The sequence below is a fragment of the Pelobates fuscus genome, chromosome 5 (assembly GCF_036172605.1).
Source record: "Pelobates fuscus isolate aPelFus1 chromosome 5, aPelFus1.pri, whole genome shotgun sequence".
NCBI classification, from domain to species: domain Eukaryota; kingdom Metazoa; phylum Chordata; class Amphibia; order Anura; family Pelobatidae; genus Pelobates; species Pelobates fuscus.
In genome coordinates this window covers 97,906,282-97,923,786 of record NC_086321.1, presented here as the reverse complement: position 1 = coordinate 97,923,786, position 17,505 = coordinate 97,906,282, and the positions used below count along the sequence as shown (strand labels likewise).

Genomic DNA, 17,505 nt, shown 5'->3' with positions numbered 1-17,505 from the left:
GCAATAAATGCAGCAAATTAGACTAGGTTCCAGTCTCTGTGGAACTGTAGATTCAAAGTCAAACATCTCTTCAGATTAAAATAGGGGAAACAAAGCCACAAATGCCAGCAATTATATAACCAGTCTAGATTATATCCACAGGGTTTATACGCATCAACTTTTTTTTTATACTACATATATTAAAACACCTACCTTTACAGTTCTGACCTACTTACATTAAAGCTAGGGATGCTCTGGGCCGAAATCGAAAATCCAAGATGCCCTTGGCCGAAAACAAAATGACTTTTCCCCCCCAAATTATTTTAAAATTGTTTTTTTCCTATAATTTTATTAATATTAGACTTTTTATTACACAGTTAGGGAGGGGGTAACCCACGGCAACACTCCGATAGGCCAGCGATCGCGAGACACAGCACAGTCTGCAGCTCAAACCCGGCAGAGCTGCAGATTGTGCTGGCTCTCTCCCCAGGCAGACGGGGTCCCCGAGACCCGCCGCTGGACTCAGATGGTGAATCCCGGGATCCCAGGTAATGGCTGCAAAGTAAACAGCAGCCATGTTCAGGAGTGACAGCGAATGGTGGGATTCCCTGTGACAGATACCAGCCTCTGTCATCCATTCCCCACAGCCAGGCCTGGAAACAGCACAGGAGCTTCCCCACCGGGATCTGTGTCATGGGGGCTGTCAGTGAAGTAGTGGTTGGTGGCGGTCAGTGAGGCAGTGCTGGGTTGGAGGGCTGTAATTTTCTGCAGATTTGACATTTTTTTGGCCGAAATGGGATAGGCCCATTTTCTGCCGCCAAAATTTTGGTGCATCCCTAATTTAGGCTATTGAAACTTGCATTGTATGTAGTCCTCCATTGCACACAAACCTAATCAAATTGATAACTGGTCCACAATTACATTCATTTCTTGAATCTGTGCAAGGAGTGCATGCTCATTATGTAGGGCACGAGAGGTAGTTTTATTTCCCACAATTTTAGGAGATTCTAACTAGCCTTCCTGCACAGATATTAATTTAAAGGGCACCTGCCATGCCCCAAACAACTTATGTTCATTATTACATTACATTGTGCTAGCAGTTTTGTTAGCAAATTTATAGATTAGGAGAAACACCCATTTAAAAAGAGGTTTTTCTTCCAGCAGTCAGTCAATGCCTTGACTTTGCTCACTACCCATAGCAACCACATCACACCTGTGGTTGCTATGGAAACACCCTAGCTGGTGCTTCTAGTCTTGGCTAAGAAGTAAAGGAATAGAGTGACGTGACATCATTCCATTTCGTCATTGGCAACGAACCCAGCATGCCGACTTTACAGAGATATTCCCAGCTTGCGGACGCGTCCCAAGCATTGCAAATCAAAGACTGTGGTAGGAGCGCAAGCGGAGTGGAAGACAGCCTAGAGGAGATTTTGCCACAAAGTAGCACCCACAAAGCTTAAAAATAGCTGTGCTGGCATGGGGGAGTAAATCTCTATATTTTACATTATATATACAAAGCAGGTATCTTTGTGATATGTGGTGTATTCAATGTATATCAGAGTGATTTCAGACTACAAAAGCAAATTGAATATATAAAATAATCCAGGCACTCAAACGAATTCCAAAAAGAGGCAGTTTTATTGGCCCCAAGAACCAGCAAGCAATGTTTCAACCCCTTAGAGCCTTTGTCAAAGGTTTGAGTGCACTTCCACTATCTACATTTGGCTATAAAAGCAAATTGGAGATGACAACTTTCAGTGTCCATCTACATGTTCACAAAAAAACACTAAACACCTTATTTTGAGGTTTTTTTTTTGGGGGGGGGGGGGGGGGGTTTAAATGGCAGTCTTCAAATACTTTAGTTGATTTTCAATATTACAACTACTGCTAGATATATATTTGAATTATGTGTAAGAGCAAGTAGGGATACTATGCTACTGTATCATCTGGCATTTGTAAACTGTAACCACAAATGGCCATTTTATTAAGTCTTCTTCTGGAACCTTATTCCGTATATGAGCCCTGGATTAAGCAGTGTGCTTGAGACTGCTCCCAAGCCACAGCTGCAGTGCACAGCCTAAGACTTTGGCTCCTGTTTCCTTGAATGAACAGATATGTACATCCAAACAAAGAGGGATTTGTATCTTCCTGTTTGGATACTGTACTCTGTGTCCCATCAGCTTTCATAGATAACTATAAAGTTTTCCTGAAATGCTTGCCTAAAGTAAAAGGTTTTGAATGGAATAGTAGCCGGATCACCATTGGGAGAAAACAAAAAAAAATCACTCCTTTTTCATACACCAAATAAGTGAATTAATAAATAAATCTTGCAGTGTATCAGAGGTAAAACTACTTAAAGTGGCTCTGTCACTGTCTGGGGTCTTTGCATAATTTGCAGACACCAGATGGTGACATCGCCATTGGGGGTCCAGTGGTGATGAGAGGGCAGGCGAAGGTTACACTTACCTGGATCTGTCGCTCATGGGTGCGGCTATCCGTCCTGTTCTTTTAGCAAGACCACAGGATCTCACACAGAGCTTTTTTTTCGTTGCATCGGTCACTGGTGATGACTGGGGGCAATGACAAGCTTGGCAAACACTAGCTCCGCCTTTTGACAAGCAGAGAAAAAAATACAGAAATCTTTTTTGACTCCGTATATTGCTTTTCACTGATTTTATCTTAATGAAATACTCTTTTTTGATAGATATAGGGGTGACAGAGTTGTTGCTTTAACCCCTTAAGGACCAAACTTCTGGAATAAAATGGAATCATGACGTGTCAGACATGTCATGTGTCCTTAAGGGGTTAACACTCCACTGAAGGGAGAAAAAAAAATCACCACATTTTTTTGAAACCTACAACAGGAAAACTATTACGTTAGATTAAATAGACACTAATGTTGTGGTAATCACCAAATGCCAATAATCTAAACATAACATGTACTACAAATTTAGGGCATGCCAGAGTTTGGGAAGTCTAGAATGTGTTTCTTGTGTTTACAAATGCTGGATAGAACTACAATTTATGAACCCTACTTTAAATCTTCACTTACAAAATATTAAAGATGCAACTGCGACACCTAAACATAAATTATCTGATTGTATGCGTTAACCCAATTTGCACAGCTATTCACAATTAAACTGTTATAAGAGCTTGCAGTTTTAATTATGGAAAATTATGTTTCCCTGGCAACCAGTATTCGTATGTATTTATTGTTATTCAGTTTCCTGGTAATTGAGACATACCATAAATGCTTACTACCATTTACAATGATAAATGACTGAGATCTATTTTTCCAAGTAGGTTTTATGGACTGACCCTCTGTGGCACTCTTCCAACTCTAGATAAGCCTTGGGTGATTGATTTACTGACCACCTGTACTGCTGACATCTGTGATTCCTCTCCCTGCTATCCCAAGAAGAAGGTCAATACAAATGTCACTATACAAGAAGCCGCAGGATCAAGGGTATTGCATCGGAAAATGGAAAATTATGTTACCACATTAACTTATTCCAAAGCATTTCATTTGTTCAGTATACGTATACATTTGTAGATAAGGCACTCAAATAACTATGCTGGTGACTCCTACGTCGGTTCTTCAGTCACAGTAGAAAATTAAATTCCCAGCTACACAGTGAACATAGCTCATTTCAGCATTAGGAGAGCTTTAGGCAACAAGGTTTGTTATCACGATTACAAGCATTAATAATAAATAAGAGATTGAGGACCCTGCACTATAAAATCCCTCCATTGTTAGTAGTGAAACCTTTTCAAAGGGGTGTGACTTCTTCTCAGACTGGAGGTAAATTGTAAAACCTTTCTCAAACAGTTTGACTATTTACCCTGGAAGGGTGCCGGTGCACTTCTGGCATTGTAACCACTACAGCAGGCTGTAGTGGTTATGGTACTTGGAGAGTTTCAGTAATGTCCAATTTAATGCATTTGAAATATAGTAAATGTTGGCTTTTCAGGATTGGCCGGGAAGTGGTTAAAATAACCAGAAGTAGGCTCACAAAATGTTATGCAGCGAATCACAAATGTTTAATTACATGTCTGAGAAATCTAAAACTGTAGCCATACTTCAGCACAAATAGCACTAATCCTAATGCAGTTTACACAGCTCTAGCCAGCCGATATAAACAATAATTCAAATTCAATAAAATAAAAAATAAGGCAACGGTTTTTAATAACACCATCAAGAAAGCATGTTTTAAAAGGAAATATTTGTAGTTAAGGCACCAAAAAAATTTTAAGGTTGCAGAGTCTTAGACATGCTTATTGTCCTCTGTGTTTATACAAGAAAACAAATAAGTTTATAAACGAGAGCATTTTGTTTCAGCAAGGCTCTTTGTCTAGTCTGTTATGTATGTGCTCCCATGTGAGCTCTACTGCCTATGCTGAAGCCTTCATGCATTATTCTCAGCAGACTATCCACTTCCTGACTGTCTCAAGCAGGACAACACCAGCTCAGACAGGCTTGCTCTGGTATCTGATTACCCTGCAGCCTTCATTTTAACTCTTTACTGTTGAAAGGGATTGCAACACAAAGCTGTGTTTCTTTGTGCCATGCAGATCCCGGACTGCAGTCGTATAAATGCAAGCATAACATTACATTTACCAAACAAACTAGAAATAAACCATTTTAAAAAACGTACACATTTAAATACAGATCTGATCACTTATTTTATTTTTTCTAAACAGGATTATACAATAATTGCAGCCCTAGTTTATGGCAAATTATTTAACATCTGCAGGGCTCTACAGGAGAAAGCTTACAAACCCACCTAATGTTTATGGCAAGCAGTGGAAAGAAAGGGGCAAGCAGAGTGAAGCATCAAAAGTACCAACAGGTACACCTGGTTTTCATATTTTCAACATACCAAAATTGAGGATACTGTAATTGTGCACTGCAGAACAAAGCAACATAACAGACTGTTGATATTATGGAGATGGATTTGTGCTAAAGCCCCAGATGTCTATAACTGGCATTAAAAGGTTACTCCAACCACCATAACCACTTCTGCTTTTTGAGGAGGTCATGGAGCTAGAAGTCAGTATGTGCAATTTTTAATCGTGTGCTAGTTGCACCCCCAGCACACGTGACTTAGGCAGCCTGGTGTAATGCAAATAGGGATATCACTATAAGTATCAAAATGGGTTGGAGAAACGATTTAAAGCACCTGTCACTTTATTTACTCTATATATTCGTCGATAGCAGCACCCAATGAACGAGGCATATGTGTGATTTCACACTTTTGCCCATGTAAGGGCAATAGAACATTTGGAACATGTCATAGGAGGAAGAAGAAACATGACTGCTCTGAGAGGAAAGACCCCCGCGGGAGGAGGTAAGTTTACATGAAGACAAGTGGAAGAAGGGCCTAGCAAGCTCCGTAACACTCAATTCTCAAAGCGTCAGGCTCCCAAAAAAATTCTCATTGAACTGAATTGGGAAGTCTTCGATTGGATAGCCATAGAAGGTCTCAGCTCGGTTAGTAGGGGAGGGTTTGCCAACACTGTAGACAAGAGATCTGCAGCTTTTGCAAGCTATATTTAGCTAGGCCCCCAAAGACAGATGCATAAGTTAAATCAATTTAATTTTGGAGAAAATTATGAGAGACCTTTTTTTTTTTGGACAGTGGAATCTTCCAACATTCAATTCTCTACCCCTCCTATGGGAAACATTGTTGGCACTGGAAACATGGCCCTATCAGCTAAGTCTACTCAAACCAATTTAGCAGTTGATCAATTACAGTAGAGCTCTAAAGTTTATTCAGGAGGATTTTGTGGTTAGCCATATCAAAGCCATGACAAAAACTAGAAAAATTGATCCACCCGATTATATGCTACTCAAAGAGAGTAGTAAATGAAGACTTGATTTGAACGAAAGCCAGATTAAAATATAGTAAAATGTTGGAATGTTCCTAATAACCACACTGTTGCCTGTTGATGCGTTTTTCTATAACGTTTAGCAGTAGCAGGAAAAAGGATATTGGTCCGTAGGATGTTGGTCAAACAACCAGGTGAAAGGGATGTAATGGAATTGGGAAATGCAGCTTCAGTAACATTTCTGGAAGATTTAGAACATGGGCACTGAAGAAAATGAAAAAAAAAAAAAAGGAACTATTAGATGACTGTTACATTTTAGGGGCCTTGCACTCATTCATAGTTGTAGGTTGAGGGTGATCTGGGGGATTCCATTGTACAATTACATGCAAAATTCCCCTTTAAGGGTCACAAGCTCTTAATTTTAATGAGTGAAGCCAATAAAACTATACATTTTTGGGTAAATCAGAAATATGATTTTTCCCTCCCCCTGCCCCTCACTAGCATCTCTCGTGGTAACTGATTCGATTTCAAATCAACCAGTGATTCCCAAGTACCGTATGTGAATACAAAAATATTTCCAGAAATAACATTTTACATTTGGGACTCTCCTGAAGGCTGTGCATACATTTGCACAGTCATTTTTGGGTAGTCTCTATTTCTCTCTCTATGCTGCAAGCTTGTTAATATAAACAAAAAAGAAAAAAACATTTTTAACCCCTTAAGGACACATGACATGTGTGACATGTCATGAGTCCCTTTTATTCCCGAGGTTTGGTCCTTAAGGAGTTAAAAACATTTTTACCAACTTTTCTGGCAATCTACAACTGTTTGCAGAAGGATAACACAATGTGCAGTTTCATTCATATTTTATTAATTAAAACTACTGGCAAGAGCTAAACTATATTTCCAATAAACTGCAAGCCAGAAGTTTAAAGAATCACTATAGGGTCAGGAACACAAACATGTTTTCCTGACCCTATAGTGCTAAACCTACCATTAAGGTGGCTTGTCCCCCCCCTATAAAAGTTTAAAACTCACCTTATTTCCAGCGCCGCGCGGCTCTGCCGGCACTGGCTCCGCCCCCTTTGCGACATTAAAATGGCAGATTTTTTTTGCCAATCCAATGCATTATAATAGTGAAAGCATTGTATTGGCTAAAATCAGCATGGGGACGGGGCCAAATGCCATTTTGGCCAATCAGGACCTCCTCATAGAGATGCACTGAATCAATGCAGCGCGTGGGGACACTGAACGGCAGGGCTGCTTACTGTGCAGCCCTGGGCCTGGAAGCCCCTCCAGTGGCCATTTGGAGGTGTTCCTAGGGGCAATGTAAACACTGCCTTTTCTCTAAAAAGGCAGGGTTTGCAGGAAAATGCCTGAAGGGAGCGATTATACTCACCAGAACAACTACATTAAGCTGCAGTTGTTCTGATGACTATAGTGTCCCTTTAAGATATGCACAACACCTATAATGACATTGGGAGGACTAGATTGACCAAGAAGCATATTGCACTTCCTGGTCTGAGAAGTAGTGGCAAATTGAGTTAAAGAAGGAAGTTTGACAAGTAAAAAATTACAGCAGGCTGTAGTAGCTAAAAGATGCTTTCTTCATAGATTAAAGAAAAGAAAGAAAAATCACTTAATATTAGAAGCATGCATTTTATGAAGGTAAAAAGGAAAAGTTTGTGCCGTCATTAATTCACATAAATATGAAACATTCACCAACTGAATAGAGGCAGATTTTTATTTTTTTTTAAATGGTATAATCCACGCAACAGTAGAAAAAAACAAAACAAAACAAAAAAACGCTTTGATCTAGCAGTTTGGCAGTTACAATATAGGGACAGTTGAACATGAAGTAAGCAAAAAATAAATAAAATAAAAAACAACTGCTTAAAAGCAACTTCTACATAAATAGGAAACATGTTTTTAACCATAGAAAATCAAAGCTGATAGATTCTGGAAGCTTTTGACATGAAATGAAAACTCATTAAAGAATCACAATATGTTAATCCATAATTAAAAATGGTTTGTGGAACTCAAATCTGTTTCTGCGGTATATATACACACACACACACACACACAACTTGGGTAAAACCATTAGAGTGCAGGGGGATTACCGATTGGGTAAGTAATTAAACACCTGTCCTATCAACCCTAATCCTCATTAACAAGCAGAGTAAGCTCATCTGCGATTTAACAGATTGTTTAATAAAGAAAGAAAATCCATGGCTTAGTTGCTGGCAAGGCTGAATACAGCCAACTTCGATAAAAACATAGAAAACATAAGCAAAAAGAAAGAAGCAGAAATTGGTTAAAATATAGTTAAACGCAAAATGTCTGTTAGCAATATTTATCCACACGAGACTTTTTGTTAATTAAAAATCTGATACAAAGCACACATTTCTGGGTAAAAAAAAAAAAAATAATAATAAGTAAATTTCCCCATGCAGAAGGAATGATGGTGTACTTGATCATGAATAGATAAAACATGATTCTGAACTTTATCTTCACTTGGTTGCTTTCAAACTCAGGCCAGTAGATGGCACTTTTAAGTCAAAATTAAAGCATCGTTTAACATAGATCAATGAGTTCCTTATGTTCAAAAAAGTACAAAGTATATAAACTATGTTATATGCTACACCAATTCTATGTTGCAAAGAAATAAGATTCTCACAAATATGAGAAATGCAAATATACAACATGCAACTGTAATGGTCACACACAGATCTGCAGTGACAGGATGTATCTGTTACTCTAGAAGAGGTCAAAAGAAAATAAAAAGATTCCAATCAGGTATCATACGCAATATAAATTACCACTATGCAAAGAGCATAAACTGAACTGCAATGCATTACTGGGATTTTGAATATAATGGAGAGTCGATCTTAAGACTGTGCCAACTGGTGTTAAAAACAAAAAAATGTGCGCAATCCCATGTATTGTAATTTGATTGTCTTGTAAAACCTAACATGCCTAACATAAGCAAGCTAGGTTGTGAGCTCGTTTGAAAAAGGTAACATTTAATTGTTCAATTTTTAATATTGTAAAGTGCTGCAGAATAAGTTGGCAATATAAGTGGCAATAATAATTCTGCTAAGCATCTTTGCATGAGAACAAACCCCTGCACTGGGCCCCTCAAGTCTGACTACATAGACACCACAGCTCTACTTTGCTATATCAAGATGTCCGATCTGAATTTAAAAAATCATGTGAAGACTTCCTCTCTATTGTTTAACCCCGTAAGGACCAAACTTCTGGAATAAAAGGGAATAATGACATGTCACACATGTCATGTGTCTTTAAGGGGTTAAAACAATTCACATAATTTTATTATGGGTTATGGAATTTCATGCAGAACGCACAGTTCATCAATATAACATATTTTTACTCCACGAATGCCACAATGTACATGGAAATCCAATAGGCATTATAAAAGACACAATGCTAAACACAAAGAAAGCAATTTAAAGCTTCTTGTTAACAAGAAGAAAAATGACTGCTTGCACAACTGTTTCAATAGATCAAGCCCCCCTAGGAGTTATCTTTTCTAGAAAAATAATAAAAATCACTAGTACTTTCTGCAGAGATGTGTGCACTGGAAGTCAATAATCAACAGTCTCAATCTCTTATACTGGCATTGGAAAAAATGTCACAAGCCTGATTTTAATACCTACATTCTCATTCCAGTATTAACCAACAAAAGCACTTGATGGTAGCCAATAAGCTCTGCTATTGCCTGCTCCACAATCCAGAACGACATGCACCAAATGAAGAGGAAGAAAATCAATAGCTCTCACATACATACCAACTGGTCTCATTTGTATATAAAAAAAAAAAAATCTTTTTTTTTTTTAATTAAACTGTAAAGATGTTAAAAATGTTCATATAAACGTAGGTTATCATATACTAAATTGGCATAGTTTCCAAGATTACAAGCCATATAAAAATCCCATAGCACAAAACAGATGTATTCTCAAGCAAATCTGTATCACATAATTAGATCGAATAATGCATACCTAATAAAACAAGGGACAACGTGCCGCATGCAAAGGAGAAAACAATATTTTACACAAATATATGTTAAGTGACAGGTCACATGTCAGTGGTATAAACACCAAGCAAGTCAAGTTCAGAAACCGCTTACTATACATGTAATAAGAGCCACATTCCTGGGATGGTGGCATCACTGAACCATTGAGTTTGAAAAGACATGCACAAAATTGCACAACTTCTTTTCATATGATAACATTTGATTAGACTGAAAATGAAAGCTTGGGATTGAATACATGAAAATATGTTGCATGCAAAGTTCTACAACTGGATGGTGCAATCACCATGGAAACAGTGTAATGTCTGATTGCTCCACCTTCAGCACATTAACCAAGATTTGCTCTATATGCGCAACCACGTTTATTTTATAGTAAAATAAGCCTGTACTGAAAGATTAGAATCTGCATCTCACTTGGTCTATGTGGTAAGCCATATTGAAGGGGAAAAAAGGAAGAAAGGCAATCATCATTATCGTTACTTCACTCAGGCAAATCAATTGCACATGACTGTCACTATTTTTTTTTTTTTTACAACTTCATGAAAAGCCTCTACTCCTCCCAGTAAATTGGCATACTTGACATTATTAAACATGTCCACAATATCTATACAAAAAAAAAAAAACTCAGTAAAAAAGACTGGTGGAACACTATAAAACACAAGCTTAATTGATGATGACTGTAGCTATCCTGCCTAGGAAACGCTAAATAAATAAATAAAAACAATATCCCTTGGTAATGCAATGTCAAAAGAGCAGATGCATCCCTTAATCCATCAGATAAAGCAATACAGTCACAATGGCATTTCTACTGTTATTGGCCAAGAGTGATAGGAAATGACACTCTCACCCAGATAAGTCAGATCACTGACAGCTTTCATGCAAGCACCGCAGCTGTTCCTTACACATCCCATTACATTAGATATAAAACATAACATATACATTTGGCTAGGAATGCATTGATAGTTCAACGTTGCTCATGCCGGCTGAGAGTGATAGGAGCTGATCCTCTCTGCCAGACAGCCATAGAGCTAGCTGGGATAGCTTCCTTCTGGCATTGCAGCTGATGTGGACTAAGCTCCCTGAGTGCAGGACTGGCTGAGCATCATGGGAGATGCTCCAGCCAGCTGCAGAGGAACAGCTTAACACCCAGCCTGGCATGCAGGCAGCCTGCTGCAACTCCCATTATGCTTTGCCAGCCCACCATGCAGGAACCAATCACTTTATCTATAGCCTTACCCTGGGCTTCTGCTGCCGCCTCGCTGCGGGACACCCCGGGGGCCACCGGCAGGGGTCTGGGGGGCCGTGGTTTGGGGGTCGGGGGGCTGATCTTCTTCCTGCCGAGGTACTCCACGTACGTGCCCGGGAAGTCCCCCCGCTCCCCGCTGCTCTCGTTGTAGCCGTTGAGCCAGCCGATGTGCTCGGGCCGGGCCTCGTTGCCCTCGCCGCCGCTCAGAGCCAGCAGGGTGGCCCGGGTGACGGTCAGGATGTCTCCCACCCGCAGGTCGATGTCCTCCTCCCGCTCCTTCTTGTAAGGGTACAGGGCCCGGTACTGGTATCCCTCCGCGCTCATCCTCCGGCAGAGCCCTCCGCCGCCAGCAACGCGATCCGTGCCCGACTGACACCCGCTGAGAGAGAGAGAGAGAGAGCGAGCTCACACCGCCCGGCCGCCCGGAGATTGCCTGCAGTCGGTCGCGGAGGAGCTAGCTCTCATTTCTCTCTCGCACGCTCTCTCTCTCTTTCTTCCCGCTTTGCTTCCTTCCTTCCTCGACGCCGCGGACAAGAGAAGCTGGGAGACTCTCACAGCGGCAGAGACCAGACAGCCAGGAGGGAGGACGGGCGCGCTTACTGCGCATGCGCGGAGCCTGACACGGCGGACCCTTTCCCTCAGCTGTCACTCAGCGAGCCGTCAGAACAAAGAGGCGTCACGGCGTGCGGGGGGCGTGCACCTTGGCCGCCATGTTTAAAGCGGGCAAGCAGCAGCTCCCTCAGCCATGTGCTTGTTACAGTCAGAGAAACACTAATTTCTGATAATTATAATGATAGGAACTCCACATCCCAACTGTTTCTTTAACAGATTCAGCTAGCTTTCTCTTCAGTTTCCATTTTGGTTAATGCTACCCCAATACAATATTTGTGTAGAATGCTTATATTTATTGCCAGTAATTAATGGTTCATTGTTATTGGTCACTTAACACCTGTCATTAAAAATAAATGTCATATTTAATCATTATTGCCAGTTCCTGTCTGCCGCTGAAGTACACGATTGATGCTGTATGTTTGCACAAGATAAATAAAAGTCTGCATGTTCAGCTAGAGTTTACCAATATCCTGAGTATCTTTATACGCCTCATAAAAGAGCACAATTATCGCAGTTTGCTGGTAATAAATACATAACAACTACATTTCCAGTGGTACTTGTACCCATGAGCTATGTCAAAGAGACCAAGTTGTCCTTATTAGAGTCATAAAAAGGATCGTTAACATTGGGTGTATTTGGCTATAGAAATGTTATTTGCTTACACAAATTACCAAAAAGTTGAGTCATTGCAGTAGTGTAGTAATGAGCCCTACTGTTTCTGTAAGCAAGTAATATTTTTCTAGCCAAAAAAAGCATTCACGCTACGCTAACCTGCCAATGTTTTGAGCAGATTCACCCTCTTAGCAAGTGACGCAGATTACGTCCTCTTTGGGTGGAACTAATGATTAGATTTGCAACACTGGTCTGCACACTTTTATACTGACCAGCCAATGTTGGAGGGGTAGGGCTCTTATTTAGCAACATTTTTTAGAACAGCAAGACCCCTTTGTCAGCAAACACAGATGGCCGCTATGATATTTCGCCAATGTGGCGGAACCAACCTCGCCACTATGAGCTGGAGAAGCCTGGTTGCTCGCCTGCTTCCTTTGGACTATGGACCAGACTTTAAAAAGCTTATGTTACCTGCAGAAAGGCATATTCGTACCTTTCAGCCGGGGTGTTCGGTAGATTCCAGCTACCGAACAAACTACCGTTTGAGGGACCACCTAGGAGCTGGAGTGTGCCGTCACTTAACCGCCCAGAAGCTGCGGTTAACCGCAGCTTAATTGATGAATGCTGGGTGGCCTTTGTTCGTTTGCCGAACACGTGGCAGCGGCCATTTTAACTCCCGAACTGATACCGGAGAAACTGACGGAAGCGAAGCACAGAGAGATGGACACAGGTTTCTTCAGGAAGGAAGAGATTCTTTATTGGATCACCGATCGGGACTCAGAGGGACTAGCGTCACCAAAATACAGCAAGTTCTGAGCCCCGGACAATAGTGCAGGCTCCTTATATAGGCACATAACTCCTCCCATATTAAGCTCCACCCGCACATTCTCTTAACCAATCAACACAAATGAGAATTAACTTCCTGTTTGACCGCATGGCTTGTCCAGCACAATGGAGGAGGGGAATACTACATCCTGTATTCTTGCACATGCTCCGTACACTACTGATCGTATCTTGCCTCGTGCAACCAACTGATCGATACGTCAGCATATGCACGTACACATGCCACGTGGTAATCTCGGCCTACTAAATTTATTTTTACCGATATTCCACCACATTCCCCCCTTTGATGCCTCTTGATATTTCACAATTACTTGAGGCATCACTTAACCTTGGTTTGCATACACCGCAAGTTACCTTGAACCAGACCAGACTTATCTTATGATGTGAATCTTCAACACTCATCTTCCTGCATTGGTTCTCCCTGATCTAGAGCCTTATACTTATAAACCGCCATTATCTGTGCAGCAGCCTTCCTCTCTGCTATATTTTCTATTAGGCTTTGCACAGACCTAACTACTAAGGGTATAAGACACGGCAGGAGTAGACACAACATTAAAATCAGTAGGACTCCACCTACCACTGCCTTAAGCCCTCCAAACCACTCATACCAGCTACCAAACCAACTACTTGGATTGTACCCTTTCCATACCTGAGTAGGCACATGCGCTAGTTTAACCATATGGCTAGTAAGCTCAGCTATTGCTTGCCCTTCGTCATCTATTTGAAGACAGCAATTGCTCAGGTTAAACTTCCCACATACACCTCCCTCTACTGCCAAAAGGTAATCCAAGGCTAATCTATTTTGGTAGACTGCTGTCCTCATCCTGGTGTTATGTTTCGCTAGAAGATTGAGCGCTTGTGATGTTTCGTTAGTGATAATCTCAACCACCGCCTGTAATCTTATAATTCGGTTGAGCATATAAATAGGGGTTCTATAACCAAAGGTACCATCTTCTGCCCACGTGGCTGGCCCATAATAATCTATGATACGCTGGGGAGGCCATTCATCATCTTCCCAGGCGCCTATCTCTATGGGCCCCCTTTTCTTCCTATGATTCACATCATACACTTTAACACCTAAAGTCTCACCTGTTTCAATCGGTAACAAGAAGAAGGATGGTTTGAGCATACCCAACACACATGCCCCTTCCCAGTCCTGTGGCAACTCCGAATAGGCTTTCTTACCACAGATCCAGTACAAATTTGCTGGGGCTCTCCAGGTAGATGTGATGGATAAATCAAACCACACATCCTTTAAATTGGCGTATCTAGCAAACGGGTTAGATGGTTCTGAGACATTTGAAGCCGACCACCAAGTTGTATTCTTTGTATCATCATCATAAGCTTTTTGCCCTAGACAAGTTAATTCTCCTACAGAAGTGTTATACATTATTCCTTTCCTTGCTATGCAAACATAACCTATGATGGAGGTCTTTAATCTCCACTCAGATTTACCTCTAACACTCATATGATAATCGGCTTGTGTAGATATTAGTTGGTCAACTGCCTCAGAACCGGACATTACCTCCTTTGCTTCCCAAGGCCATTGGTCTCCCATGTTAGTACCTCCACACACATAGCAGTTGGTAACATTAAGACTACCGGCAATACTTTCGGCTAAATCAATAAACAGGTTTTTAGCATTATGGGGGATCTTATTATCTATACTCATCTCTTCATAAAAGGAATGGTATACTTGATGAGTTTGGGAGGATACCGTATCAGTCTCTATCCCTATAAACAATACTGTCCCAGGATCTAAACCCGTCCCGTATATTTGAAACCCAAATAAATTGCCATATTTGTCTAAGAACTTATCGGGGTTATTTATAAGTATATGGATGGGATTACATTCCATAGACTTACAATATGGGCTAGTCGGCAACTTAGTCACTATCATGTCTTTGTCTACTGTCTGTCCCCAAGTCGCCCACCCCACACAAGACCAATATGGGCAAAAGTTATAGTCTTTATTTGGGCATCTAGGACTCACATATTTATTTTTACTACTGGGACAAATATATTTATCATTAGACCCATACGTCCTCTCCCATCTAAGATCCCCACATACATTCCACGGCTTTCTACCACTTGATATCGCCTTACACGCATCAAATAGCAGAACACCCGAAGAATGTACGGATTCTAACACCGTCTTATTAATTAGGGTCCCCTGAGGATCTCCATTCCTGAGAGTCAACCAAATTGTACGAGGTTGATACTCCGGACTGAAGCACCTAGGTTCTCCTACTCCTAAATGGCACACACTATAGTCTATATTTAGGTATCTACATCTCGATACATCTCCTTTACACTCGTATTGTGAATGCCAAATTAGGGTTTGGGAAATATGGTTACCTGTTCTCGTAGTCTTAATGCATACCTCACAGCTAGGAGTGTCGGTACCTCTACCTTCCTGAATATAAAAACACACATAAATAAACACTATCAAAAACACATCTTTCGCCGTCATCCTCAGTCTTCGTCCGTGCGAAGGCACCTCAGCTTCCAGGATGTAAGGGCTGCAGGGAATGGAGTTCTGCTCGTCTTCACAGGAGTCCCTTCGAGACTTTTCCTGGCTTATAAACTATACGTCGGTGGGCGGACAGGCTTTATTATGGCCTTCTCACTCACGCACCAAATCCCTGTAACAATAAAATTTGTAATCCACAATAGTTCCTCGTTACTCCGACTGAGTAGTGCGTTTTAACCGGATCTTGCAGGGATTCTCTGGATCTGCTGTAACTTGCCAAGAATCGACTGCTGCTGGTTTAACCCTGGAGTGATGTATCCACGGAGTCACTTCGGCTACTTTTATCGCTGTAGGGGTAGACAAAAGAACAACATAAGGACCTCTCCACTTGGGCCCTAACGGTACATTATTCCACTCTTTAATCCACACTTGATCTCCTGGATGATAACTATGAACAGGGGGATAAATATTCACAGGTAATCTATCTTGTACCCATTTCTGTACCTCCTCCATAGTCTTACCCAACTCTACAACCTGCTGCCGGGTAATTCCTTCTCCCAACTGACTCAAATCCCCCCTTAAGTTACCAAGTACGGGAGGTGGTCGCCCATACATGATTTCAAAAGGAGAGAGGCCCATCCTTCTGGTAGGGGTACTGCGGATTCGCAATAGAGCTATGGGTAAGAGAACGTTCCACTTAAGTTGGGTTTCCTGACACATTTTAGCCAACTGGTTCTTAATAGTTCTATTCATTCTCTCTACCTTGCCAGAGCTCTGGGGTCTATATGCAGTATGAAGCCTCCACTTTATACCAAGCATATGAGTCAGTTGTTGTAGGCACTGATGAACAAAAGCTGGACCATTGTCCGATCCTATAGAACAGGGTAGTCCATATCGGGGTATTATTTCTCGTAGCAGGAATCTCACAACTTCTCCTGCTTTCTCTGTACGAGTAGGACATGCTTCTACCCAGCCTGAATAGGTGCACACAATTACCAGCAGGTAACGATGTCCACCCGATTTAGGCATCACTGTAAAGTCAATTTGTAAATCGGACATGGGGAGTCCCCCCATAAACTGGACTCCTGGTGGCTTTACTGGTCCTTGTCTTGCATTATTTTTAGCACACGTTACACATCTTCGTACAATGGCCTGAGTCAAGTTGGACAATCTTGGTATGTAGAAATGTTTTCTGAGAGATTCTTCTGTGCTGTCTCTCCCAGAATGTGTCCCGTTATGATAATTTTGGACAATTTCTACCGCTAGTGATGCTGGTATGACTATTCTTCCATCTTCTAGCTGATACCACTTGTTCTCCAAATACTTTCCTGGTTCAGTCTTTAACCACTCCTCTTCTTGAGCTGTATAAACTGGAGTCCATTGGGACAGTGGAGTTGGTATAAGAGCAGCTATATGCCCCACATACTCCTGTCTTCCTGATTCAGCAGCACGCTTAGCTGCACTATCTGCCATCCGATTTCCCTTAGTTACATCACCATCTCCTCTCAGATGCGCTCGACAATGTATGATACCGACTTCTTTCGGCTCCCACACTGCTTCCAATAGTTGTAGGATTTCAGCTGCGTATTTGATTTCTTTGCCTTCTGAATTCAGTAGTCCTCTTTCTTTATACAAAGCTCCGTGGGCATGAGTGGTTAAAAACGCATATTTGGAGTCCGTGTAGATGTTCACTCTTAAACCTTCAGCCAATTGTAACGCTCGTGTCAGTGCTATCAATTCTGCCTTTTGTGCTGATGTTCCTTTCGCCAGTGGCCGAGCTTCTATCACCTTGTCTATTGTTGTTACTGCATATCCTGCATAGCGGATCCCTTCTTTCACATAACTACTGCCGTCGGTATA

General features: G+C 41.3%; 1 protein-coding gene across 2 annotated transcripts in view; it reads right to left on the bottom strand.

Annotated features, from left to right (window-relative positions):
- PIK3R1 (phosphoinositide-3-kinase regulatory subunit 1) overlaps window positions 1-11,688 on the bottom strand; it is a 55,049-nt gene extending 43,361 nt beyond the window's left edge. Inside the window, exon 1 of one of the 2 annotated variants that reach the window (XM_063454088.1) lies at window positions 11,096-11,688. In XM_063454088.1, the coding sequence (XP_063310158.1) occupies window positions 11,096-11,429 (334 nt within the window). In that variant the 5' untranslated portion in view covers window positions 11,430-11,688. Of the gene's footprint in view, window positions 1-9,955; window positions 9,987-11,095 lie in introns of those variants that run through there. The other variant, XM_063454091.1, reaches the window with a different exon arrangement.
- Between the last annotated feature and the right edge of the window lie 5,817 nt (window positions 11,689-17,505).